General features: G+C 39.1%; 2 protein-coding genes and 1 long non-coding RNA gene across 6 annotated transcripts; 2 read left to right on the plus strand and 1 right to left on the minus strand.

Moving 5' to 3' along the window:
* Positions 1-287: 287 nt before the first annotated feature.
* On the minus strand, positions 288-20,912 carry LOC124270487 (vacuolar protein sorting-associated protein 26B-like). Of its 2 annotated transcripts, none has more exons than XM_046705490.1 (9): positions 20,851-20,912; positions 8,848-8,991; positions 8,378-8,453; positions 8,051-8,207; positions 7,370-7,534; positions 4,947-5,053; positions 3,810-3,878; positions 1,469-1,611; positions 288-492 (listed from the first exon to the last, which is right to left on the minus strand). In XM_046705490.1, the coding sequence occupies exons 1-9, from the start codon at positions 20,851-20,853 to the stop codon at positions 319-321; spliced, it is 1,038 nt and encodes a 345-aa protein (XP_046561446.1). In that variant the 5' UTR covers positions 20,854-20,912; the 3' UTR covers positions 288-318. The 2 variants fall into 2 exon arrangements, with proteins under 2 accessions (XP_046561446.1, XP_046561447.1); XM_046705491.1 differs by lacking the exon at positions 4,947-5,053 and adding an exon at positions 6,169-6,275.
* LOC124270488 lies at positions 3,167-3,599 on the plus strand. The gene is made up of 2 exons (XR_006896813.1): positions 3,167-3,220; positions 3,466-3,599. It is a non-coding gene; the product is annotated as an uncharacterized LOC124270488 (long non-coding RNA).
* A 148-nt stretch (positions 20,913-21,060) lies between the features above and the next one.
* Positions 21,061-26,068, plus strand: LOC124270489 (U1 small nuclear ribonucleoprotein A-like). Of its 3 annotated transcripts, none has more exons than XM_046705495.1 (7): positions 21,061-21,194; positions 22,281-22,360; positions 22,710-22,882; positions 24,275-24,402; positions 24,527-24,546; positions 24,800-24,914; positions 25,518-26,068. In XM_046705495.1, exons 2-7 carry the CDS (start codon positions 22,297-22,299, stop codon positions 25,675-25,677), a joined length of 660 nt encoding a protein of 219 aa, XP_046561451.1. In that variant the 5' UTR covers positions 21,061-21,194; positions 22,281-22,296; the 3' UTR covers positions 25,678-26,068. The 3 variants fall into 3 exon arrangements, with proteins under 3 accessions (XP_046561451.1, XP_046561450.1, XP_046561449.1); XM_046705494.1 differs by having other exon boundaries at positions 21,061-21,175; positions 22,283-22,360; positions 24,516-24,590; XM_046705493.1 differs by having other exon boundaries at positions 21,065-21,194; positions 24,516-24,590.
* The last annotated feature ends 298 nt before the right edge of the window (positions 26,069-26,366 follow it).

The raw sequence follows: 26,366 nt of genomic DNA on the forward strand, positions 1-26,366 counted from the left end.
GATTTACTGACTAGATTCAAAACAAAATATGAGTAATCTCAAAATAGAATAGCTAAAATCTGTGTGGTACAACATGTGCACGAGTCTCAATCTGGCACGAACACCTTATCACATATTACTTAGTATTTTCACATGTACGAACCCCGACCCACCCCCTACCCAAATCCACCCCCTACCCAAATCCACCCTTGTCCCCACTAACAGTTCTGATGTGCTATGGCAGTTCTACATGCTGTGACACTGCCACCGTCATTACCATCACAATATCTTCTCTGTTATTAACATCGTTCTTTCATCTTCCACTTAGCGATATAATCGTTAAGAATCTTCCCCTTCGTCATCATCTTCTCCATCCTTCTCTGGCGTACTGTTCTCTTCCACAGGGCTGGGTTTCAACTTGGGGTTGTCACGTTGTAAGTTGGGCTGGTGATGATGCATGGACGCCTGGTATGACCGCTTCACTTTGTCTGCCCGTCGGAATATTGTGATCTCCTGAAAAGATTGACGGTGTTGGAGTCCATGTCTTTCAGCAATGTGTTGGAGGATATAAGAATGAAATCACCAGTGTCTAAATATTTTCTATATTTGTATACTTATCCTGCATAACATATTCCTGTACTCATGTTTCATGCCAAAAACATAACTGAAAATGTATTCTACCATGACTTAAATAAACACTGGATTTTGATTGGTTAATTAGAGTCATTCAGAGGTATATAACCATGTATATAACCTCTGATTTTCAAACAGTATGTATCTTTTTAAAATCTTGATAACGTGGTTATGGTAGAATGGAGATAAACATACTGTGTTCGAAAATCAGAGGTATATAACGATATTATAATAGCTTTAATTTTTTTAGTTAACACTACGCGTTCGGTTTTATATCAAATTTAGAGCTATTATAATTTCGTTATATACCTCTGATTTTCCAACACAGTATGTTTATCTCCTAAATAACTTGAGAGGACTGTTCTTAAGATGGGTTCAAACTGTCTGCCAAACAGACCTGCCCAAAGCCAAGTTGAGTTATCTGGTCATGTAGACAAACACCTTCACATCACACCAACTCCAACACCCCCTTACCCCAGCAACATGACAGCTGTATATAAACAATTGACAATTCAGTGTTTGACAACATAACCACTGATCTTTGTAAATGGGATATGATGGCAGCATTTGTGAGTGAGTGATTGTGTATAGTTTTACGCCTCTTTTAGCAATATTCCAGCAATATCACAGCGGGAGACACCAGAAATAGACTTCATACATTGTACCCATGTGGGGAATCGAACCCGGGTCCTCAGCCTCAAGGGCGAACGCTTCAACCACTGGGCTATCCCTACTCCCCAGCAGCATTTGTGATGCTAGCTCTGGATGTAATAGTGATACACACGAGAAAGGTTTCTCAAACTAAATAACTGCTATTTGACCTTTGGTCACCTATAAGGTTAAAGCTGTCACAAACCTGCTGTTTGAAATACCGTCTCTCTTCCTCGTCAACTAGCACCAAGTTGAGATAGTAGCGAACAGAAAACTTCTTGTTTATATCTCTCATAGTTGGTGTCAGCTCATACCCACTGAGGAACAGTCGGATGGGTATTGACTCCCCTGAAACATCAACAGTCAGATAGGTATTGACTCCCCTGAAACATCAACAGTCAGACCGGTATTGACTCCCCTGAAACATCAACAGTCAGACAGGTATTGACTCCCCTGAAACATCAACAGTCAGAAAGGTACTGACTACCACGAAACATCAACAGTCGGATGGGTATTGACTCCCCTGAAACATCAACAGTCGGACAGGTATTGACTCCCCTGAAACATCAACAATCAGAAAGGTATTGACTCCCCTGAAACATCAACAGTCGGTTGGGTATTGACTCCCACGAAACATCAACAGTCAGATAGGTATTGACTCCCCTGAAACATCAACAGTCAGACAGGTATTGACTCCCCTGAAACATCAACAGTCAGACCGGTATTGACTCCCCTGAAACATCAACAGTCAGACAGGTATTGACTCCCCTGAAACATCTACAGTCAGACAGGTATTGACTCCCCTGAAACATCAACAGTCAGAAAGGTACTGACTACCACAAAACATCAACAGTCGGATGGGTATTGACTCCCCTGAAACATCAACAGTCAGACAGGTATTGACTCCCCTGAAACACCAACAGTCAGAAAGGTATTGACTCCCCTGAAACATCAACAGTCGGTTGGGTATTGACTCCAACGAAACATCAACAGTCAGATAGGTATTGACTCCCCTGAAACATCAACAGTCGGTTGGGTATTGACTCCCACGAAACATCAACAGTCAGATAGGTATTGACTCCCCTGAAACATCAACAGTCAGACAGGTATTGACTCCCCTGAAACATCAACAGTCAGACCGGTATTGACTCCCCTGAAACATCAACAGTCAGACAGGTATTGACTCCCCTGAAACATCTACAGTCAGACAGGTATTGACTCCCCTGAAACATCAACAGTCAGAAAGGTACTGACTACCACAAAACATCAACAGTCGGATGGGTATTGACTCCCCTGAAACATCAACAGTCAGACAGGTATTGACTCCCCTGAAACATCAACAGTCAGAAAGGTATTGACTCCCCTGAAACATCAACAGTCGGTTGGGTATTGACTCCCACGAAACATCAACAGTCAGATAGGTATTGACTCCCCTGAAACATCAACAGTCAGACAGATATTGACTCCCCTGAAACATCAACAATCAGACCGGTATTGACTCCCACGAAACATCAACAGTCGGATGGGTATTGACTCCCCTGAAACATCAACAGTCAGATAGGTATTGACTCCCCTGAAACATCAACAGTCGGATGGGTATTGACTCCCCTGAAACATCAACAGTCAGACAGGTATTGACTCCCCTGAAACATCAACAGTCGGATGGATATTGACTGCCCTGAAACATCAACAGTCAGACAGGTATTGACTCCCCTGAAACATCAACAGTCAGATAGGTATTGACTCCCCTGAAACACCAACAATTGACTCCTGAAACAAAAGGTATTAACTCCCACGAAACATCAACAGTCGGATGGGTATTGACTCCCCTGAAACATCAACAGTCGGTTGGGTATTGACTCCCCTGAAACATCAACAGTCAGATAGGTATTGACTCCCCTGAAACATCAACAGTCAGAAAGGTATTAACTCCCACGAAACATCAACAGTCGAATGGGTATTGACTCCCTTGAAACATCAACAGTCAGATAGGTATTGACTCCCCTGAAACATCAACAGTCAGAAAGGTACTGACTACCACGAAACATCAACAGTCGGATGGGTATTGACTCCCCTGAAACATCAACAGTCGGACAGGTATTGACTCCCCTGAAACATCAACAATCAGAAAGGTATTGACTCCCCTGAAACATCAACAGTCGGTTGGGTATTGACTCCCACGAAACATCAACAGTCAGATAGGTATTGACTCCCCTGAAACATCAACAGTCAGAAAGGTACTGACTCCCACAAAACATCAACAGTCGGATGGGTATTGACTCCCCTGAAACATCAACAGTCAGATAGGTATTGACTCCCCTGAAACATCAACAGTCGGATGGGTATTGACTCCCCTGAAACATCAACAGTCGGATGGGTATTGAGTCCCCTGAAACATCAACAGTCAGAAAGGTATTGACTCCCACAAAACATCAACAGTCAGATAGTTGCTGACTCCCCTAAAATATCAACACATTTCAGTATATGGTGTAACTGTACATCAAAACTCCTGATCAAATCTCATGTGGTAATCTGCTCAACTTTACCTCGAACTGGCGCACCATCCATAATTTCATATTTTGCTATGGTTTCATTCTCGTTGAATGTGTTGGGACCTGAAACAGACCATGAGACACATATGTAGTCATGTCTTATCATGGCCAACTAATACAAAAACAACACTCTGCATTTTAAAATTCAACTTAAAAAATACAGTTCTACAGTATGTAGATAATGTCAACTAATTTACATAGCTGGGATCATTTTAAACAACTCTTGCCCAAACAAACCTTCAGCTTATATTGCCATAAGATCTTTTGACAAAAAAGAAGTGCGTTTTTTCGAAAACTTGGCCTTATACAAACAGTTTCTAAGGATAACACTAGATGACATATAAGTCATGCCACCAGCTCAGTTGGAACTTTGTCCAGTGGTCTCAGCTAAAGTCTGACTTAACATGAGCAGCAAATAATCTGTTATATCAACATGCAAAGAGGGTGACAGTTTTCCAATTCTGGTAACAAGAGTATGAATATTTCAATGGCTGGTATAAACAAGTATACATGGGATAATGATGCACACACCGTAGCCTCTAAACATATCCTTATTTTCAGTTGACAGTCAAAGAGATCAGAAAGGAATGTGCAAGTGGAAACAAAACAGTCTGTGCCATTGTCAAGCATTATCAGAGAGGACAGTAGATAGTCAGGTCTTCCACAGACAAACCAGTGGAGGATAGAATAGCAGTCATCCATGCTTTGTTTCGGAATTTAGCTTGCTTTGGGAAAGTGGTATAGCCAAGGAAAGGCTGAAAACTGATGGAGTCTTCATCTGAGAGGAACTGTTTCAAGAGGCAGCTGATGACACTACTTCACATTTGTTCGGGAAGAAACAATTACAACTTGTAGAAATCATGTGAGTCTTGATGACTCACCCAAGTGATACATTCCTGTTCCCTTCACATAAGAAGAATAAGGCCTGTTGCTTTCACCATGTTTAAGGTATGCATATTTGTTGTCACTTTCATGCCGCAGTCAGTAATATTTCAACCACATCATGAAAGCAACAACAAAATGAGCAACGCCTTGTCCCTGGGTAGGAAGACACCTACTTAAGACTGTTAGATGTTGACCATGTATTTAACCCAGGTCTGCAGTACTTGACATGTAAGACAAACAGTGTACCTGTGCCTGTAGTCTCTCGTTTTATTATCTGAATCTCCATGTGTTTGATCTTTATCCGCACAAGCAGGAAGTAAATCTTGCCAACTATGACATCTTTTAAATGATACCTGCAATCAGACAGACACTGACAGCACAACGTCCATGCAGACCGACGGGAAGCTGCTACCACATCCATGCTACACAGTTCAGGGTCCTTCAACACCACTACATCGACTACCACTAAAGTCAGCCCTAGTTCCTTAGCATATAGTGAGTCGGGGTGAGTGTGGTTTTGCGCTGTTTTTAGCAATATTACAGCAATATCACGGCGGGGACACCAGAAATGGGCTTCACACATTGTACCCATGTGGGTCTTCGGCACCTTAGGTTATACCTAGAGTGAGACTTGTGGACTCGGGAAGACACAGACTGGCAATTCAGTCTGAACTATTTTTTCCTACCCCCACCCACAATTGAGAAAGTTCAGGGCCCTTATTCTTGAAACGTTCGTAGCTCTAAGAATTCTCAACTTTGATCGTAGCCAATGTGTTAAGAATTGGCTTAAGAAGTTCGTAGGGTTACGAACGTTTCGAGAAATGCTGGCCTGATCTTTTTTGCCTCTTACATCTCTTTACTATTTACACTAGACTGTACTTTGTCAATTGTCACTATTAACAGAAACACTTACTTTACAAATTTAGACTTTTCAAAGCGAAGCAAGTCGTAGTACATCAAGTTGGCAAAAGACAACTGGGCCTGATGACCGCAAAGAATAGAGACAACCACGATTCCACAGGTAAGAATTAATCCCAATATCAAGTCTACTAACTGTATGCCACCTCTCTCTTACATAAGTTACTAAAATCATGACTAGCTGAGCCCCACTCACTTCCACCAACAATAACAACAGTTTCAATATCTCCGAGAGGTACCATGGAAATGAGGAGCCGCCTTTGGTTTTTCCTGACATATTTACATATTCTAATCAGTGATCATGGTTGTAGGTAGTTACAGCAATTCATAGAGGACCCCAAATTGTGTAACACAAATGATACATAAAACAGAAATAAACTTGCAATACAAAAACAAAATCATAAACACTGATAAGGTGAAACCTGAACTGAATAGATGAATATAGATGAACACATGCTTTGATACATGACTGTATATTGTCCCACGTATCTTCTACTGCATCACATGACAGAGCACATCCACAACCGATTGGATCAAATGATGATCATACCTGCGCCTGTTGACTCTCGACGAACTATTGCAAGCTCCATGTATCGAATTTTAATTCTCACCAGAAGGAAGTAAATTTTCCCCACAATTACATCTTTCAGATGATATCTTCATGAGGCATGAACAAAGAGGATGAGAGTCAATAGATAATCAATAAATCCCAACATGACAGACAGGATATTAACTTCCATATCACAAAAATGGAAAATACTTCCGGAAAAAAAATGTGTGCTCCTTTTAATGAACAGTATGCGATAATAGTGTAAGTCTACAGAGTTAATATCCTCTCGCACTAACTCATTCCAATATGGTTCAAATGCAGTCAATGTTTACTGGTTGAAAATAGAAATCTTTATTCCACTGACAGCACTAATAATTCATTGACTCTGAAATTTGTCCATGCATAGAGCGAGTGAGTTTAGTTTGACGCCGCACTCAGTACATCCTTGATAATCTCCTGGCTAAACCGAACGATCACTCTCCACTATACCCTGGATCCATCCACGGCTTGGCCCAATAATTATATTACGTCCCTTTGCTGGCTCGCATTCTCACAGTAGCCAATCAGCTAAGCTGCTGTTACATCCGAGCTTGCTATTGTCAACAAAGCTAGCAGTCTCAGTCGCGAAGGTTTGTTCGCAGTGCCACTCAGATTTTTTAGGAAAACATACAGACAAATTGACAGATCAGAAACTTTCAAAAAATATATAAAAGAACTTCTTCTACCTCTTTCAGAGTACCTCTGCATCAGTTGTGTTGCCAAGTTTAAACGGTTAGATAATTTAAGAAGCGAAAGTGAGTTGTGATTGGTTCGCTCGACTTCCCAGCGTAGACACCTGATTGGATAAAAAGCCAGACAAGGGAGGTAATAAAATCTTCGGGCCAAGCCATGGAAGCATCCAGGGTATAGTGGAGAGTGATCGAAACGTATATACCCCTGGAGATTATCAAGGATGCACTCAGTAGTATTCCAGCTGTATGGTGGCGGTCTGTAAATAATCTTGTCTGGACCAGACAATCCAGTGATCAACAATATGAGCATCGATATACGCAATTGGGATATGATGACAAGTCAGTGCGACTGACCACCCAATCCTTTTTGTCGCCTCTTACGACAAGCACAGGTTACTGAAGACCAACTCTAAGCCAGATCTTCATGGGCTGTCCATGCCTAGAATGTGAAGGTGATGATGGGTACGTACTTGGACTTGTTGTATTCAAACTCTATATGAAGACAGTCTTCAATGCCCACTTCCATCTTTATGCTGTTGTTCATGTCCGGGTACTGAGACAAAGTGTGGACCACAATGTCCTGTTCTTTCACAATGTCCGTTAACCGCTTCACAATTGTCACACGCAAAAAATACCTGTGCAAAAAAGGTGATATTGTTAGAATGAAGAAAAAAGTGGAAATAAAACCTACCTGCACCCAGTGCAACCCTAAGTCATAACCTTGTTGCACCAGGCAGTGCTCAGTATAAAATCATATATAATGCTTGGGTGTTTGTAATTAAATAATTCTGGGTGTGATAAGATCATTCCTTAGTTCATATAATTTCATGACATGAAACAGTAACATTCATACAATAACTGTTCTTGTAGCCATCATGTCACTGCTCCAAGCCAGTTCTTCATTATTCTGTTCTCCAGCTAAACATTGTGCTCTTTGAACATTAAAATATTAAGTTGCACTGTGGGCAAGTATGAGGCTGCATCAAAATATATCTGAGTGCACCGTCAAAGTTTTGAATGCTTACATCGAGCCCTGGGTGAATCTGGTTTAACGCTGTTGTACAGCTCGGCCATTGACCTCTGGTGAAATATACAACCAGACTGCTACCAAGTAGTTTCTACCAATTTACAGCAAGGCCAGCCACACCTACCTTAGCCTAACATTTGCCCCTGTGTATGACTCGTATGGTTTTTCCACTTGTTGAAATTCGAAGTTATAGCTGGAATTGTGTGTAAGCTCGCCCGGCCTGGCCAGTTCCTTGACCAGTGATGTGAACTCATGGTGGTTTCCGCGGTCATAGTACAACTCTGGAATAGACATGCAGCAGCATCAAGCATGGAGTTAACATAAAGAATGGTCCAGTCAAGAAGGAATCACTTTTCTCTTTGCTTAGTTCTAGGACAGCTTCTGAATTCATGACTTAACATGATAAAGAGTTGGGGGGTCTCCTTGAACTATCATGACAATGTTGTCTCACCTATCTGACCAATAAATTCTATCTTAATCCCTTGGTGCTCCAGCTTGCTACCTGACTTCTTCAGTGTCACATTCACCTGGAAAATAGAAAACCCTTCAATTTCGTTTCATCACAGATAGATCCACAAACATCACAAATCTGTCAGGTTGGTATGGCGGAATGTTTTATCTTTCAATAACAAAACAGCAAAAGCTGTGTTTAACACACTGTCGCCTTTCAGGTTCAACTCAGTATTTCCCTTGCAAGTCCTATTGAGAAAACAAATTATCTGAGTGTTTCCCTTGATTGAAGTGGTCCTGGAATACCATGAAAAACTACTGAAAAATTGCATGTACAATCTTTCATGTAAGAAATGATATAGCAAACAACAATCTATGAACTTTTCAGTTACTTTCAAGAACAAGTAACAAGTTCAAACTGGTTATACTCCAGAACAATATTGACTTGAAGATGTGAAATGATGATCTCACCTTTCCTGATACTGTCTCTCCATCAAAGTATAAGTAATACCACTCTTTCTTCCCATCCTCGGTTTTGATCTCAGCTGTTTTACGTGAGTCTTGACCATCAAGAACTATGTCAACCTCGGCACCTTGGCCGAATCCAAAGAAACTCTAAAACAAAAGGAAAATGTTCACTTTACTTACTACATAGCCATCCTGTGCAAAAACTGGGCTGAAAGCTCAAATTACAGTTGGCTGGTATTGCACAACTGCTTGTGTACAAAAATATTGACAATTCCTATTTCACCTCCAAAACTAATAGAACAAGTATATATGGACGACAACTTTAATTCTAGAGCATGACGTTTCGATACAGTTTCTTGTATTGTTTTCAAGTATGAATGGTACAGGGAGAGTGCAGGTGATATATATACAACAGAAGACCAATTAACAAGGCTGAGGCAATATTAACAATGTGATGATAACGAATACAGGGATAACAGAGGATTACTGGGATAAACATAGAGGCCAGTGGAAGCCAGTGATACACAGAGAGAAGAATGTATACGAGATTAACAATGTGATGATAACAATATATGTATTACTGTATATATGTATCAGGGGTGGAAATAACTTTAAAATTGCTAGTGTACTCAGGTACAGTGGCACATGTAAAATCACTTGCCCTGATAATTTTGCCACTGTACCGGACGTTTTCTTGGTGATTTTTAAATAAACAACATAATTAACATTGGAAAGTCAACTGGACATCGGTACAGTGTGATATACAAATTTGCTTGCCCGACAGAAAAAAACCACTGGACTCGGACGTCGGGCAATGGGTTATTTCCACCCCTGATGTATATATATCACCTGCACTCGCCCTGCAACATTCATACTTGAAAACGATACAAGAACCTGTACCGAAACGTCATGCTCTAGAATTAAAGAAGTTGTCATCCATATATACTTGTCCTATCAAACTTGTAACTTCTAAAATGCCACTCAAAGAAGTCCAAAACTAATGATACAGTTCAAACATGTATACATAAGAATGTATTCTCATCTACATTTGAAAATGATTCATATAATTCTAACTTCAAAGTCAATTTTACACAGTTCTTTTTTATGTACATAACATTCATACAAAACATTTACTGTTGCATGTGGCAAATATCATCTACTACATCTATATCCGATGACTGATCACAACGAAAAGATGTACAAAGGTTGATGGTTCAGCTTATCTAAAAAAAATTATGATACTGATTTTAAGGGTCAAGTTAGGACCTCGGCTTATCTGTGACATTGGCTTAGCTACAGTAATATGCGGTACTCCATGCATGACACAACTACAAAATTCTCCTATGATTTCCATACAGTTTGTCCATGAAATATCAAAACCTGTTAAGGCCAGACCAATTTTATTTCTTGTTTTACGGATCCGCCGGTCATATTTTTTCAAGAATAAGAAAAAAAATTAGAATTCATTTTCCCCACTCCAAAAGTAAAATACTTATGTTTTTATTAGCAAAGAATGTAAACTCAGAAAAAAAATTTGATTGTTTTTTGCCCGATATACACTTCATAACTTGCCAAAAATATAATACTGTTAGTATGCAAAATAAATATTACTTTGACTGGTGATTTTTATTTTTTTCCCTCCTGCCTTTAGGTTTTCGGAGGACAAAAATCCGTAAAACAAGAAATAAAATTGGTCTGACCTAATAATAAGTAGGACTATTTTTCACTTGGATAATTCTACGGACCAATACTACACATACAATGTGTTGAATGTATCCCTGTATAATCAATAAGCATCAATAGGACGTCACTCCTGAAGTTCCACAGACATTTGTACCACAATGTGTGTGTGGTATCAGGTCTTGTACTCACACTAAAAACATGGCAGTACCACAAGCATGTGTGAGCACTCTTCCCAGTGCTGGTATAACTGACTCCAGTATCCAGTTGTTTTGTATGATATACAATTACCGGTACATGCACTTAGGCTTTATTTGACATTTCTAACAAGATACATATCATGTTGTGACAAAATACATCATGATATAGTGTGACTGACAATCCTGAAAATCTTCTGAGCAGAAAACAAGTTGTGTATAGATCAGTGTTCAAAATAAACACCTGCCCCTAGGCCCACCACACATAAATTGAGTGTCAGGCCAGTAATTTAGCACCTTTAGCATGTGTATGGATCCTTCCAGCCTCCAGTAATGTTTACATGTCAATGTATTTGCAGCTTTTAAAGTGTGTAGGTCCTGATGGCAGCCTGGCAATTGTTTTTACTTCAAACATCTGTGAAGACATGACTTCCATGAGATAGGACCCGTGAAGATCCGGGTTAAAATTGGTCTTCAGCAACCCATGCTTGTCGTAAGAGGTGACTAACAGGGCCGAGTGGTCAGACTCGCTGACTTGGCTGACATATATCACTGTATCCCAATTGCGTAGAAAGATGCTTGTGCCAATGATCACTGGATTGCCTGGTCCAGACTTGATTATTTACAAACCACATTCATATAGCTAGAATATTGCTGTGTGGCGTAAAACTACAACCAAATCCATGAGGTGAGGTGAGGTGAAATTGCGTTTTACATTGTGCTTGAGAATATTTCGATCATATGACGACGTGCATGCGTGTGTATGTGTATGTGCGGCTGCTTGTACTAGCCCAGACTTAAGCTGGTTTTATAGTGCAAGCCCACTGAGATACCATGCCGCAGTGAAGCATGAATACCCCACTCAGACACATTATACTGACTCCGAGCCAACCAGTCCTTGTTGTACCCATTAATGCCGAGCGCCAGGCAGGGATCAACAAGTACCATATTTTAACGTCTTTTGGTATGACGCGGTCAGGGATCGAACCCTCAACCTTCCGCTCTCCCAAATCCATGAGATAGGCTGAGGTAAGTTTGTGGGCAGTGGCAACATAGTGTTACAGGAAATAGAGATTCTCCTAAATTGTGAATTCAGAATTAGCAGTCAACATTGTAGACAGTCTAGGATATACAGATATGTTGTTAAAATACACATGGTACTGTGCCAAGACTATGTGACTATCTTGTCAACAGTACCTTTGGAACATTTAAGCAAAGCATTTATCATTGATATCAAGAAACATTTTAATTCTGGAAAATACAGGAAAAAACTGTTTTTGTAATCAAGGTAATTTCACTCAAATTGATCGATCAGATTGAATGAACTGACCATAAACAATAATTGAATCAAAATGTACAAGTTATAAGTCCATGTATACCTGAATTTTCACTTTCAGTGAAATGATGCAGTGTTCCAAAGTGCATACACTAATAACTGAACACTTATAACCACCTGTCACTTTCTCTGCTGTTGGTTAGTGAGACAACATTTACAGTCACATCACCAATATGTCTGCCATATTGGGACTAAAACAAGTCATACATTGATAATAGATCAAGACTGTCTGTATCTGCACTGCTCAAGTTCATGTGAGAAAACAACAATTTGGACTTAAAGGAAAATACAAGTGAATTGCAATAATTTACTTTGTGAAAGATAAAGTCATCAGAAACATATTCCCAAATTTTCAATTACAAATTATGTATAATTATGTTTTAATCGCGAAAACAGTTTCTGTAAATCTCAGCCTTGGCCATTATGCATATTTTGCTAGAACCAACGTGACCTTTCCGCTCGTGACATCAAATGTGCCTGGAGTCCGCCATATTGCCAACGACCAAGCGCTACAGTAGTACAAATGGTGTTGTTTCTGTCATTCTTTGAATGGGATGATGGTATATTGCGTTGCCTGGGAATGCACGGCATCATCAAACATGGGAAAGAACCACCATTTCTTCCGTTTTCCAAGTGAAATGACAGATTTCGGCAGGAGAAATGAGCCGATCTTTCCGAGTTGGACGCATATGAAAGAGACATGCACGCATGGGGTATGGAAATCCCCAAGCTAGGCTGAAGAAGGAAAAAGTATCCACGAGATTCATTTATACTCCATCATTCCCTGTAACAACTTACTGTCAGTGGTATTTTTAACATAAATTAAATCAAGTCCGGTTGCCAGTCGAATTGCCCCCCGCTACAAAATGACCCAGCAAATTTGGTCAAATTGCCCCAGTGGGGTAGTCAAAATGCCCCAATTTATTTAAAATGAATAAATATAGGCCATAAATGCATAGTTTTGTCAACTTTGATATTATGTTCTTCATATATAAGTATATACATAGTAATGAGTTTACTAATAAAACATTTATCAGAAATAACTGACATTCCTAATAACTTTTATATAATATATATTTTATCATAATAAGTTGACAAAAACTATGCATTTACGGCATATATTCAATCATTATAAATAAATTTGAACAAATTAGAATGAATGACCAAATTTGCTAGGGCATTTTGTAGCTGGGGCAATTCGACTGGTACACATGAGATATATATTATCAAAATCAGTAAGTGATTTCACATGAGCTTGAAAATGTTTCGCTATAACGAAATGATGCCCTAAATGATGCAGTCAACTCGAAACATTGCCGAATACAACGGCAAATCATTAAGTACTTGTTGCTTTCATATTTTTCCATTTTGTCCAATTACGCATGTCGGCATCAGACTCGCTATTTGTCAGTAGTGTGTGCCGTGAAAGTTGTTCTGTATTCTCAGTGGCTGACAAGATGCCATTCTAAGGCTATGACCGAGTAACATAACTATTTCCATAACCAAACAATGGGGAAACACACGTTGTCCTGACTAGTATTTTATAATTCACCAGTTTTCGGGGAATAACTTATCTGCGTCGCAAATATTATCTCTGCTCGACCAGGCTGGGATCTTGTATCGAGACTTGATACGTTATTAATGAGAACTAGGATCCTAATTTTTTTCAACAAAATAATTCCAGTGTAATTTTTGAAGCAGATAATTCTTATTTTCCCTCGTCTGAAGCATTATTATTTTGCTTTTAAATCCCAGACACCCTACAGTCACCCATTTGACACAAAATGAACTGTAATCATATTTTTTTTTAAATAATTCTTAGTGACTGGTCATATATTTATAGGGGTGAGCTTGCTGGCTGGAACTGTATGACATTTTGCTGACAAATAGTAATCTTGTTAAATGATATGGTCTATTTTTATATTTATTTTGACCTCAAGCGGTGCCTTCGTTTCGCTTGATTCTTCTTCATCTTCAGTGGAAGATTGTTTTGCAAGATGTAAAATCGGATCGTATTGATACGGTCTAACATCCATTTCAGAAATGACACCAGGAACATCTTTTACTGCTTCAGAATCCACGGACACTGTTAAGTTGTGAGGTAAAATCAAAGAAAAAGCCATCAGCAACAGGCACTTATGACGTCATGTCATGTGATACCCCCTCTGCTCATTAACTGTCGAGTGTTTCCATAATAGGCGGAAATACGAGTACGTTTTTGTGTTTTTATTGCTATTTTACAAACTTTTTGTTCAATTTTAATTACGGAATGTGTGTAATCATATTTTTTTTTAAATAATTCTTAGTGACTGGTCATATATTTATAGGGGTGAGCTTGCTGGCTGGAACTGTATGACATTTTGCTGACAAATAGTAATCTTGTTAAATGATATGGTCTATTTTTATATTTATTTTGACCTCAAGCGGTGCCTTCGTTTCGCTTGATTCTTCTTCATCTTCAGTGGAAGATTGTTTTGCAAGATGTAAAATCGGATCGTATTGATACGGTCTAACATCCATTTCAGAAATGACACCAGGAACATCTTTTACTGCTTCAGAATCCACGGACACTGTTAAGTTGTGAGGTAAAATCAAAGAAAAAGCCATCAGCAACAGGCACTTATGACGTCATGTCATGTGATACCCCCTCTGCTCATTAACTGTCGAGTGTTTCCATAATAGGCGGAAATACGAGTACGTTTTTGTGTTTTTATTGCTATTTTACAAACTTTTTGTTCAATTTTAATTACGGAATGTGACTTTTAGAATATCCTTTACAATATATCAAAAGTTTTGTTTTCATTCGTATTCTCCTTTAATTAAAATGAGCTGAAAATGTTATGTTTAAGATCAGCAAGTTATTCAACACTTAGCTTGGAAACTGCCTATTTGACCTATGCCCAGAAAGGTTTGATCTATGTTGAACACAGCTCTCTGCCTCACAGCCACTTGAGAATACAGTCAAATCCCTATAAGTCGAATCGCTGGGGACCAAGTAATAAATTCGACTTATCAATGTATTCGAGACATAGGTATGTCTATGAGGGTAGAAAAAAAGATGATCCAGTCCTAATTCCTCCGCCTAAGCATTTGTTTATGTAATGATTTCCATATCACTAATAGGGGCACCTTATCAGTTCCAGTCTGATTAGCACAGACAGTGATTTCCGTAAAATCACTAATCTGCCTTTTGTGAGCCGTGCTGGTTTGTTAATTGGATCAGTTTGCTACACCAATCCACTTCTCGTTGACTGACTTCGGTTTATGTATACAAGATTGCTGTTGTTTGAATCTCATGGGACCAAATTTCCTTCTCGAGTCATCATGTGTATTTATGAGACGAATTCGTGTAGCCGGTATTCAAATGATGACAACTGTAACAGAGAATGGTCGGGACCGACAGGTACTTCGAGTTATGCATAATATTCGAGACACTGGCATTCGACTCATTGGGATTTGACTGTATATTCAAAAAGGAGTGTTGCACAAGTCTGTATGATCAGGCAAGTCTAATATGCATCTGCACTTCAAATAAAGAATTTCTCTGGGCACCTTCTGGATTCTTTGTTTTGTTTTGTTGGGTTTTTTAGGTTTGTTTCTTCAGATATATCAGTGCATATTATCGTTATATTTCTGGGACCAAATTTCAGTCTAGGCATGGTTTAAAATATGGACAATTGTCCTAATTATCAGCTGAGCTGAGATTACATTACCATTTAAATTGAACAGAATTTTACAAGGTTCAGACATTGGATAAGTGTACAATTTGCAGAGTGTTTCAAATGGCAAACACACTGCACAAAGCCAAGTTACTCTACATGACCATTACACATATTCTACCGATACAAAAAAGAAGGAACAAGTGATTTGAATACAGCTATTGTCTGAGCTATCACTGAGGTACACAGTGACAATCCCACATATTGCACCTCAATGCAATATCTACTCACAATGAAATTTCATCATGCATGACCCGTACCTGGTACACATGTCCCTGTCGGGGTTAGAATTGATCTTCAGTAACCCATGCTTGTCGTAAGACACGACTAACGGGATTGGGTGGTCAGGCTCGCTGACTTGGTTGGCACATGTCATCGGTTCCCAATTGCGCAGATCGATGCTCAAGCTGTTGATCACTGGATTGTCTGATCCAGACCCCATTATTTACAGACCACCGCCATATAGCTGGAATATTGCTGATTGAGGCATAAAACTAAACTCCCTCACTCACTCAAAGCAGCTCCAAAAATGTTTATTAGCATTTCTTAAGTTTGATGTCTCTAACAAGAGATATAAGTTTCTTGCAAGAATCTGAAGCCTGTCTTGAACCAAGATGCAGTTGTTTTCCCGACAGTCCTTGGGAATATACACAGATGGTTTAGTGTAAGAACATCAATGTGCTGTCTGTACACTAGGGATGTCATCACAGAACCAATGCATCTGTTCATCACCAACATCAGTGGTCTATCAAGAAACTGGACAAGCGGGGATAAGGACCCCCTTCAACATAAATGCATGGAGTCACTATCAAAATTTATGGGGACACACTCTGAGATATGATATAAAAACTTAAACCAGACATACAGTTTGTTGATGCAGAATCACCATGTAAAAATAGCACAAATATATACAGGATAATTCGCATGGAATCTTTCCCTAATGTTACATCAGAGCAGCAACAACATCCCATGCCAGAGCTCCAGATAAGATTTAGCTCATGTTGGTACCAATCGATGTCTTTTTCATTACGCAAGTGATTTTTATAAATATATTCCGTACGCATATGTTTTTAACTTTTTTGCGTATCTAACATTTAATGCTTAATTGGTAAGCAGCAATTATTTTTCAATGCGTAGTTGGAATTTTTCTAAGCGTATTTTACGCAGCTTAACTGAGCCTCTGCCATGCCATGCCATATATTTACCTTCAACATTGATCGTTTATGCTGGCATGTCCCAAGGTACTTGCTTAAAGATTAAAACTTAGCTTTGTCAGTTAATTAATGAGAGTGAGTGAGTGAGTGAGTGAGTTTTAGCAATATTCCAGCAGCATCATGGCAGGGGACACCAGAAATGGGCTTCACACATTGTACCCATCTGTGGAATGGAACCTGGGCCATCCCCGTGACAAGAGAACTTTTTAACCACTAGGCTACCCCACCACCTCCTTTGTTTCTGAATTAAGATGCAACCACGTTTTCTTACTTTTCCTATGGTCGCTGTCAATTGCACTATGTGAGACATCGTGTGTATCCCTAACTAGAGGTGCATGGTAGTACAAGTATACAACAATGTGAAATATGTGTGAGTACACATCACAACACATTTGGAAAATACTGGTAGGTAGCATTTTTCAAAATCATGCACATCTTCATCTTAGGTACAGTGTACTTGCAAAAATGTGAAAGCTCAGTTCTGATAGAACCATGTGTGACTTTCATCCACTACAGGGAAATAATAGCAACATAGGCAGATAAAGTCAGGACGTTTCCATTCAGTGATTGAACCAGCTGGACAAGTGACATAAAATTGAAAGTCACTGAGACTTTCAATGAAATTAACACATCTACCTAAATCGTCTAATTCTTTGAGTGGCATTCTAGAACTTGGTGAGTCAATAATAAAGCATAAACACTTTTAACTTGAAAATGGTGAAAGAACAAAGCGTCGCTCTATAAACAAGCAGTTGTTATCCATAAAGTTGTATGCTTTAGCGAACGAGTTTGTGAGAGAGTGAGTTAGTTAAGTTTCACAACGCTCTTAGCAATATCACGATGGGGAACACCAGAAAATGGGCTTCACACATTGTATCCAGGTGGAGAATCAAACCTGGGTATTTGGTGTGACGAGCAAATGCTCTAACCACTTGGCTACCCAACCGCCCCAACAAATTCACAGACCTGAACATAACATAATTTGTCGACTGATGATATCAATGTGGTAGTACCAAATTAAAACCCTGTATCCTACAGGTAAAATTGTAAATGTATACATGTGTTTCTTCTGTATTTCTGTGTAAAATACAATTTACTGCACATGCTCTAAGAAAGAGGATATTATTCCAGTATCACCTATCAACATGATCAAATGTGTTTCATAATGCAAACCAGTAGCAACTAGAACGCCTTGCATTCAAAAATTTAGTTTCAGGTTTTGACCTATCACTTTCATCTTCCTCCCACCTGAAAGTATGTGTGAAAAATGTCCAATCACTCTTGATTTTGCTTTGCATGAGGGGGAATGTGTAATTATGGGGAACAATTTGGTTGAAAAGGAAAAGACTAACATGCTGTTTGTAACAACCAACTTCCCTGCACGAGTACCACAACTAACATGGAGATGCACCTCAATATTGACTGACTGAGTTTGGTTTTACGCCTCTTTTAGCAATATTCCAGCGGGGTACACCAGAAATGGGCTTCACACATTGTACCCATGTGGGGATTCGAACCCGGGTCTTCGGCGTGACGAGCCAACGCTTTAACCACTAGGCTACCCCAACGCCCCTGCACCTCAATAGAAATCACTGGACAGTGATCATGGTGATAAATGGTAGAATTACACATCAGATGCATCAGATTTTAAATGAATAATAAAGATTTGATGAAACAAATAGGTAGGGTTTTTACATATATATTGAGTAGGGCTGCAACGAATACACTATGTGGCGAAGATGATATGTATCATGAATATTGGGTAACGAATACGAATAATTATTCATGAATACAATATTATAGTTAAGTGATTGATGTCCAATATGGAAGTTGGAACGCTCATGTTGACAGTTTTGATTTGTCACAGCAATAACCAGTGATCTCATGACACTCAAATTTGGTTATAATCGTTATAATCGACAGTACCATGTGCAGTCTTGGCAAACTAACATGACTTGTACTACTGCAATGCTAGTACATGTTCCATTCTTGCATATCTCGGGGCGGTGGGGTAGCCTAGTGGTTAAAGCGTTGGCTCGTCACGCCGAAGACCCGGGTTCGAATCCCCACATGGGTAGAATGTGTGAAGCCCATTTCTGGTGTTCCCCCCACCCCACCCCACCCCCCGTGATGTTGCTGGAATATTGCTAGAGGCGGCGTAAAACCAAACTCAGTCAGTCAGTTGCATATCTCACTTTGGAAAGGACATAAGGGTTCTAGTAAAACATGCTCCCTTAAAAAAATCGCAAATATTTGTTAATATTCGGTTCTGGTGACCATGAATAACTAATTGAATTCATGAAGGGCTACAGTTCGATTCACCGAATATGCGAGTGAATCGTTACAGCCTTAATATTGAGACAGAAATTTGTAGCAGCAAGAAAAAATCATGAAGCACCGACTGTGTGTCAACTTGATGAGTGAGGAAAATGACATGAAAGATGAAGATTGTGCTGTGACTCCTAAAACAAGCTACAGGAGGAATGGGACCTGGGGATCATACTCATGGGTGCTCATAAGGAGGTATTATACATTAATCATGTTAATACACTAGATAATCAATAGTATAATTCTCTATCACACTGACTAAAACCTGTTTCATTATTGGTTGATACATCTCGTTTCACAAATGTCAACTTTCAAAATTCCAGATCCCCTCCAGAATATTTAACATTTGTCATTAACAAACTCAATGTCCTTCTCAAATGATTCTAAACTGCATGGGGGCGATAGGGTAGCCCAGCGGTAAAGCGTTTGCTCATCACACCAGGTTCAATCCAACACATGGGTACAATGTACATGATGTGTGGAGCCCATTTCTGGTGTCCCCGTCGTGATATTGCTAGACTATTGCTAAAAGCAGCGTAAAACTAAACTCACTCGCTCACTAAACTGCATGATCATTTATTTGAGTACATTCATGGATGTTCATACATATGTAAGACATTTCTGTCAGCATGCTTAGACTATTTGTTACACAGGGATGTTTCTGTTTAATACCAGTTGATCATGGCCATGCATTGTGTGGATTAGAGGAAAATATCTTGCACAAATATTGATCCTGTTACTAGCGTAAGCAGCTATACTTCCTACTTTCTCGTGTTAACCAACGATTACCATAAACATGGGTAGCACAGTATGAAGAAGTCAACCAATGACCTGAATATCTCTAATTATGAATGAACTTGAAGAGGGTGGCAATATTTGCATTAAACTCTGTTGGAAAGCAGTCATATGTTAGTGTGAGAAGTACTACAGTTCTAACTATTGCATATTATCTGGATATGATATTACTGTCTACACGAGTGAATACACGATCTTTTCGATCACAAATGACAAGGCTTACACGAAATGAACACAAACCGTGTTACAGGAGTCGAACTCATGATGAACTGACTGGCTCCAAACTAAAATGCATACCGATGAATTGCAACACCCAGCATGTACATAGGATTGTTCAATGCAATCGTACCATCATTAGGCCATCTTCTAACACGGAAGATCATCATGAGCCTTGACCTAAGTCAGTAACGACAAAACACCCAACATTTCACACTTAATTTGTATTCTAAGCACCCAGAGTACATGTTGTTGCATACATATGCGCATGCTTTTAGTCCCTCGTGCTGGTAAGCATTGACAATGCCATTTTGATATCTGTAATATCGTCGACTGCAAGGCAATCACATGACCAAACACCACCTCCTTCACTCAACCTGACAAGCTCCGCAACCTCAGCTACGTTCAAAACAGCAACTGTCGTTAATCTAGCTCAACATACACATTTACAGGTATTATGTCATGCCTTCAGGGTGGTTATTTCGTAAGTTCTTTCGAAGATAAGTATATTAGAAACGTACCATTTTGCGAAGTGAGCCTCCCCCGTCCTCCTATCAAAATAATATGGCGGACGAAGTCACAGTCATCCGTGATCTTCAGAAATTATTAAATAAATTGAAAATATTATAACACTGAACGCTGTTTATGAACGTTTTGACTTTATGCGTATCATTATCAAATACTATTTTAAAATAACACGATAATACATGAATATTAATTAACCGGAAGTTTACGATATTTGGCGGAAGCTGCCATATTTTCAACTCATCACAACGTGAGAACAACGACATCGTTTGGTGAAATCGGCGGAATCCAACGCAAAGATCTCGTTTGGAGCTGGAATAGGTATTTGTTGTTTGTTAAAGGTATTTACATTAGTTGAATGTGGTTCTATTTCTTAATTTGTGTGCTGCAGTTTCAGAGTAAATCTACTAATGCTAGTATGTATAATGTATGTGACTTACCATACTAAGAGTTTCAAGACTAATAATGACACCATGATGCACTTAATAGACTGCAGTTTCACAGGGTGCAGTCTGAGTCTCTTTGGTGCAGTCTCCAGTATGGTTTCTGAAAAAGACAATTAAGGAAATTCGTCTTGAACCAAGGAAGAGACACACTCCTGTAAAATGACGCCGGCTAAAATGATCAGTGTTCAACTAACGATTATCTATCTCTGATCAAGGTTAGGGCACTTGCATGGATAACAACCATTACTTTGTTTGAGGAATTATATTCTAATCTACATCCTACCAATTGAATGGATGATGCTACACATGTTGCGATAACAATGTACAATAATCAACCTATTGGCTTCAGGTAAGACACTGTCACTTTAAACGATTAATAATCACTAGGGCTGCAACGAATCCACTGAGGCGAATATGATACATATCATGAATACTAGGTAATAAATATGAATATTGGCTAACGAATACAAGAAGTCTGCGGTTGGCGTATTTAGTGAAACAATAATAAAATACGTGATTTGACAGTTTTTACCACCTTGACAGCCCTTGTTTATGATGATGACAAGTGATCACATAACTTTACCACCTTGACAGCCCTTGAATATACTTGAATATATTAGAGTGTTGACTATTAACCTTACTGTCGTGGATATATGCCATTTACATAGCTTTTACTAACAAATTAATGTTAGCACTCATTTAAAAAAAATTTAAAGTGAATATTCGTTTCTAGTCATCAGGAATAATAAAATTGAATTCATGAAGGGATACAGCCAGGTACAAACATGGGGAAGGCTGTAGCTTTGTTAACCTTAGCTTGGAGAAACATTGCAACTAATGTCAATTCATACCGGCCATTTTCTACAGCATGTTCAGTGTCATTCAGTGCAAAAAAAAATGTACCTTCTGACCCATATGTAAAATATGTTTTATGGTATTGCCAATTTAGAATAGCAGTTGAATAATTTGTTCTACTTTGCAGAAAGCAATAGCACGATGTCTGTTCAGCCCAACCACACTGTGTACATCAACAACCTCAATGAAAAGATTAAAAAGGATGGTAAGTATTAAGATTACATGTAAAAAATATTAACAGTACCAAACATCATTAGTCTTCTGATGTGTTAAAGTAAAATTGGTACCATTCATTTTAAAAGTTTTTTTCTCCAAGGTATTTGCAATGAAGCAAATTGATAGTCAGTATTTATTTTCCCAGTTGATACAGATCTATGTTGTGTAGAGCACATACTACCTTCATATTCAGGGTACTCCATGTGTGATAGTGATGAGAATGTGATGGTCAAGTAATCCATCAATGATGGGTCAGAAATGTAAGGACAGCACCAGTGTTGCTGTGAATAGAATATGTCTGCATCCTTGACGAATTTAGTATATTTTCCTGATTTCAGAACTCAAGAAGTCCTTGTATGCCATCTTCTCCCAGTTTGGTCAAATCCTGGACATAGTGGCTCTGAAGACCCTGAAGATGAGAGGACAAGCCTTTGTGATTTTCAAAGATATCAACAGAGCTGCTAATGCTATGCGATCAATGCAGGGATTCCCCTTCTATGACAAACCCATGGTAAAAACAGTCACATGATCCAAATGATGACTTCTCACTTTGGTCAGGGAGAAGGGGTACTCTGCAAATGAATCCTGGAAATGAACCCCGGAATAAGCTGGACTGCAGACAACCTTTTGTCACAAATCAGTTTTGGCATGGATCCATCTTTACGTTTTTTTATTATTTGTGTTGAAACATATTGCAATTACCTTCTTCCCCAGGGGCGTAGCTACCATTATTTAAAAAAAAGGCCGGGCTTTCACATGATTGTTGCTTTAAAGGTTAGACAAGCCCTCAATACTATCTAACTAGCTTTCCAACCCATCGAGCTTACACGAAAAAATTGGCTTGCTAGGTTCCTGTTCACTTTATTCAAATAACACAGAACCTCAAATTTGCTTCTTCCAGAAAGTCCATTTGCCTTTGGTTACCAATCAGGTGTATCTGTGTTTAGTCTCTTTCACACGTGCTTGGGCCATCCTTTTATCAACTGCATTGGTCTTATTAAACTTTCCTAATGAAAGTTCAGGTTAATTCAAAGAATGTCATACTTTTTTTTCAAATTTAAATTAGCATTTTATGCATGATCACCAACTGAAATTCCTGTACACCAGATGTCACATGTGGGAAGCAGCACAGGTACTGAACCATGTCAGAGTAAACATGTGATAGCTGATCCAGCATTAGCAATGAGGGCTTAATTTGGTGCTGGTTATCAATAAATGCCAACAGCAAGAAAGGTTATACATCGCTATAATTATGTTGTGAGGATAAGAATTTACATGACTTCCGATGTTCATGATGTAAGAGCATCCTTGTCCTCACACTGAATCTTTGGCCCGCCTATCTGTTATATCTGGATATCAGTCTTTGTAGTGATAATTTCAAAGGTCCTCACAGTAAAAACGTGGGTCTTGTGAACTGTATTGTTCTCTAGATTTAATGAATAAAAAGGACCTCCATATTTCTTGTGAAGAACTTGATACAATGAAAATTGCCCAATATGTTAGTTCTGGACAGTTTACGCTGGATTGCCTTTCTTTATCATGTAAAAACCTGTCAATGAAATAAATTTTGTCTAATTGCACTAATATCATGAATGTCCAGATTTGTGTGAAGTGTTCAATGACAATACAGTGTTTTCAGTAGTAGAAGATAGACAGAATGTGTTTTTCTGTATACTGTTATTATTTAACAATATTTATTAGATTATTCATGTTCAATGTTCATCACTTATTTCTATGTAAAAGCTTTCATTTTGAAATTCTGAAATTTCACATGGCAATCATTTCATTTTAAGAGGCAGACTATAGTACTGACTCCCGGGCTTTAACAGTGACTGTTTAAGTTCCTAAAATAGGATCATAGTTCAATTGAAGTCTTGAATATGGGTTATCTCTCTTATTGCAGAGGATACAGTTTTCTAAGCGAGACTCCCATGTGATTGCGAAGATGAAGGGGACATACGTTGAAGAACCACGGAGGAAGAAAGATGACGATGAAGCCCCACGCAAAAAGAAAAAAACTCAACAAATGAAGTAAGTTTCAGCGTATCATATGTTACAGCATAATATTGCCACGTAAATATAGTCTCAGAAAATTCAGGTTTTGTCCATTTCTTCCTGAATTATTGAGTCTTGATGTGTTGCAGAGTTGCACCAGCCCAACCCCCAGCAGCACCTGTTGCCCAGCCAATGGCTCAGCCCCCCTATGCAACCTGTTGCAGGTGAGTACTGGAGAAAATATCACCACTTGCAGTATTCCCAAAAAAATATTTTCTATTTTGCTTTGGAATTTAATGTTGGGTGGATCCATGGGTTTGTTTGGGTGTTTTTATCAATAATTTATGTTGGGCTACTCTATTAACACTTAGTATAGAGGGATGAGAGCAATAGCTGTTTCTTATGTTTCTCACATTGTCCTTCGCTGTTGCAGCTGCTCCTGCTGCCCCATCCACTGCCATCCCGGAACAGCCCCCAAACCAGATTCTCTTCATCACAAACCTACCGGAGGAAACCAACGAAATGATGTTGTCCATGTTGTTCAATCAGTGAGTACTCACTTGAAGTCAGTCACATGTCAACAGTACGTTTTATATGTTATTATCCCCCGCAGTACGTTTTGCGGACGGACGGACGGAGTCCATTTTAATCCCCCCCCCGCAAAGCGTGCTGCGGGGGGTATTAAAATGGACTCCGTCCGTCCGTCCGTGCACATTTGTCTTTTCTGGAGCAGAACTCTAAAACCGTTCAATATGTCTTCACCAAACTTGGCACATAGATAGATCTGGTGGTGGACTGGTGCCTTTTGGTAGTTTTGGATTTCTGAATAAAATATTTTTGGCATTTCCATGGCAACAAGTTTGACATAGACTGAAATTGGTGATAGTGCTCCTTTCTGGAGCAGAACTTTAAAAACCTTTCAATACTCTCCTTCCACTTTTCTATATACACACCTAAATATTTGACATAATCATAACTCGTAGACATGATCATGAAGAGTATTTTGCCATTGCGGGGGATATTGATGACTTTGTCTTCTTGTGATATTTGTGACAGGATATACATGCAGCTTATAACTGTCTCAAGACAGTTATTGAAAATGATCAACACATCTTGGAACATATAAAACTGTTTTCCCACCTATTTTTCAGATTTCCTGGGTTCAAAGAAGTTCGTCTTGTCCCGGGCAGACACGACATTGCCTTCGTGGAATTTGAGACTGATGTTCAGGCTGGTGCTGCTAAAGAGGCTTTGCAAGGATTTAAGATTACACCAAGTAATGCTATGAAAATTTCATATGCTAAGAAGTAAAACATCTTGAATATTTGACACCATTCTGCAATGGGACAATGACCTTTCTGACAAGACTTTCTTGGATTGTTGCCTATGTGAATGTACATTCCCACATAAACCGGCTATATGGAGTGTTTCAAACCCTGACTGAGGAGTAGTCTGGGGTCAGACAAGTGGGTTGATGGATGTTATTTCTGTCTCCATTACAAGTGTGGAAGGATGTGAGGTTGGTATGTGAGAGGTACAGTACAGACATTTTACTTGTCTGTTGTCAGCATTGCACCTTGGTTGGCGTCTGCTGGCATTGCACACCCCGCCTTCAGATGCCAGCATTGCACTCCAGCTGACAACCAGATGTTTCATGTTATTTTATCATTTATCATCATCAATAAAACATTTTTCACAATTTTGTTTGACATTTTGTTATTAATCTCGGCTTCATGTGGCTTCTGTGGTCTAGCCCAGACTTGAATGTCTGCTTGGTGCTAAATAGTGTGACTCGCTGGCGTTTCTTTTTCAGAATGATAGTAAACTCTTAAGTGTGACACAGGACTGAGTGAAAGAAAAACAAAACTGAAATTAAACTTTCATTACCATGAAGTTACAATCTGAAAGGAATACACAAATGTGACAATCAACAATGCTGAAAAGTATGGCCACACAGTTCTGCAATAATGATTGTTGTGACTGTATGAATCGCCACTGAT

The sequence above is a fragment of the Haliotis rubra genome, unplaced genomic scaffold (genome assembly GCF_003918875.1).
Source record: "Haliotis rubra isolate DU_JTF1 unplaced genomic scaffold, ASM391887v1 Scf152, whole genome shotgun sequence".
Taxonomy (NCBI): domain Eukaryota; kingdom Metazoa; phylum Mollusca; class Gastropoda; order Lepetellida; family Haliotidae; genus Haliotis; species Haliotis rubra.

Bases quoted from the DNA above. Each gene is read 5' to 3' on its own strand.
- LOC124270489 (XM_046705495.1), top strand. From the start codon at position 22,297: ATGTCTGTTCAGCCCAACCACACTGTGTACATCAACAACCTCAATGAA. The intron at 24,547-24,799 runs GTTGCCCAGCCA...TCGCTGTTGCAG, and splicing joins CCCAACCCCCAGCAGCACCT to CTGCTCCTGCTGCCCCATCC. The intron at 24,915-25,517 runs GTGAGTACTCAC...CCTATTTTTCAG, and splicing joins TTGTCCATGTTGTTCAATCA to ATTTCCTGGGTTCAAAGAAG.
- LOC124270487 (XM_046705490.1), bottom strand. The intron at 8,454-8,847 runs GTGAGATCATCA...TCTATTTTCCAG, and splicing joins GAGAGACAGTATCAGGAAAG to GTGAATGTGACACTGAAGAA. The intron at 493-1,468 runs GTTTGTGACAGC...CAATCTTTTCAG, and splicing joins GACGGTATTTCAAACAGCAG to GAGATCACAATATTCCGACG.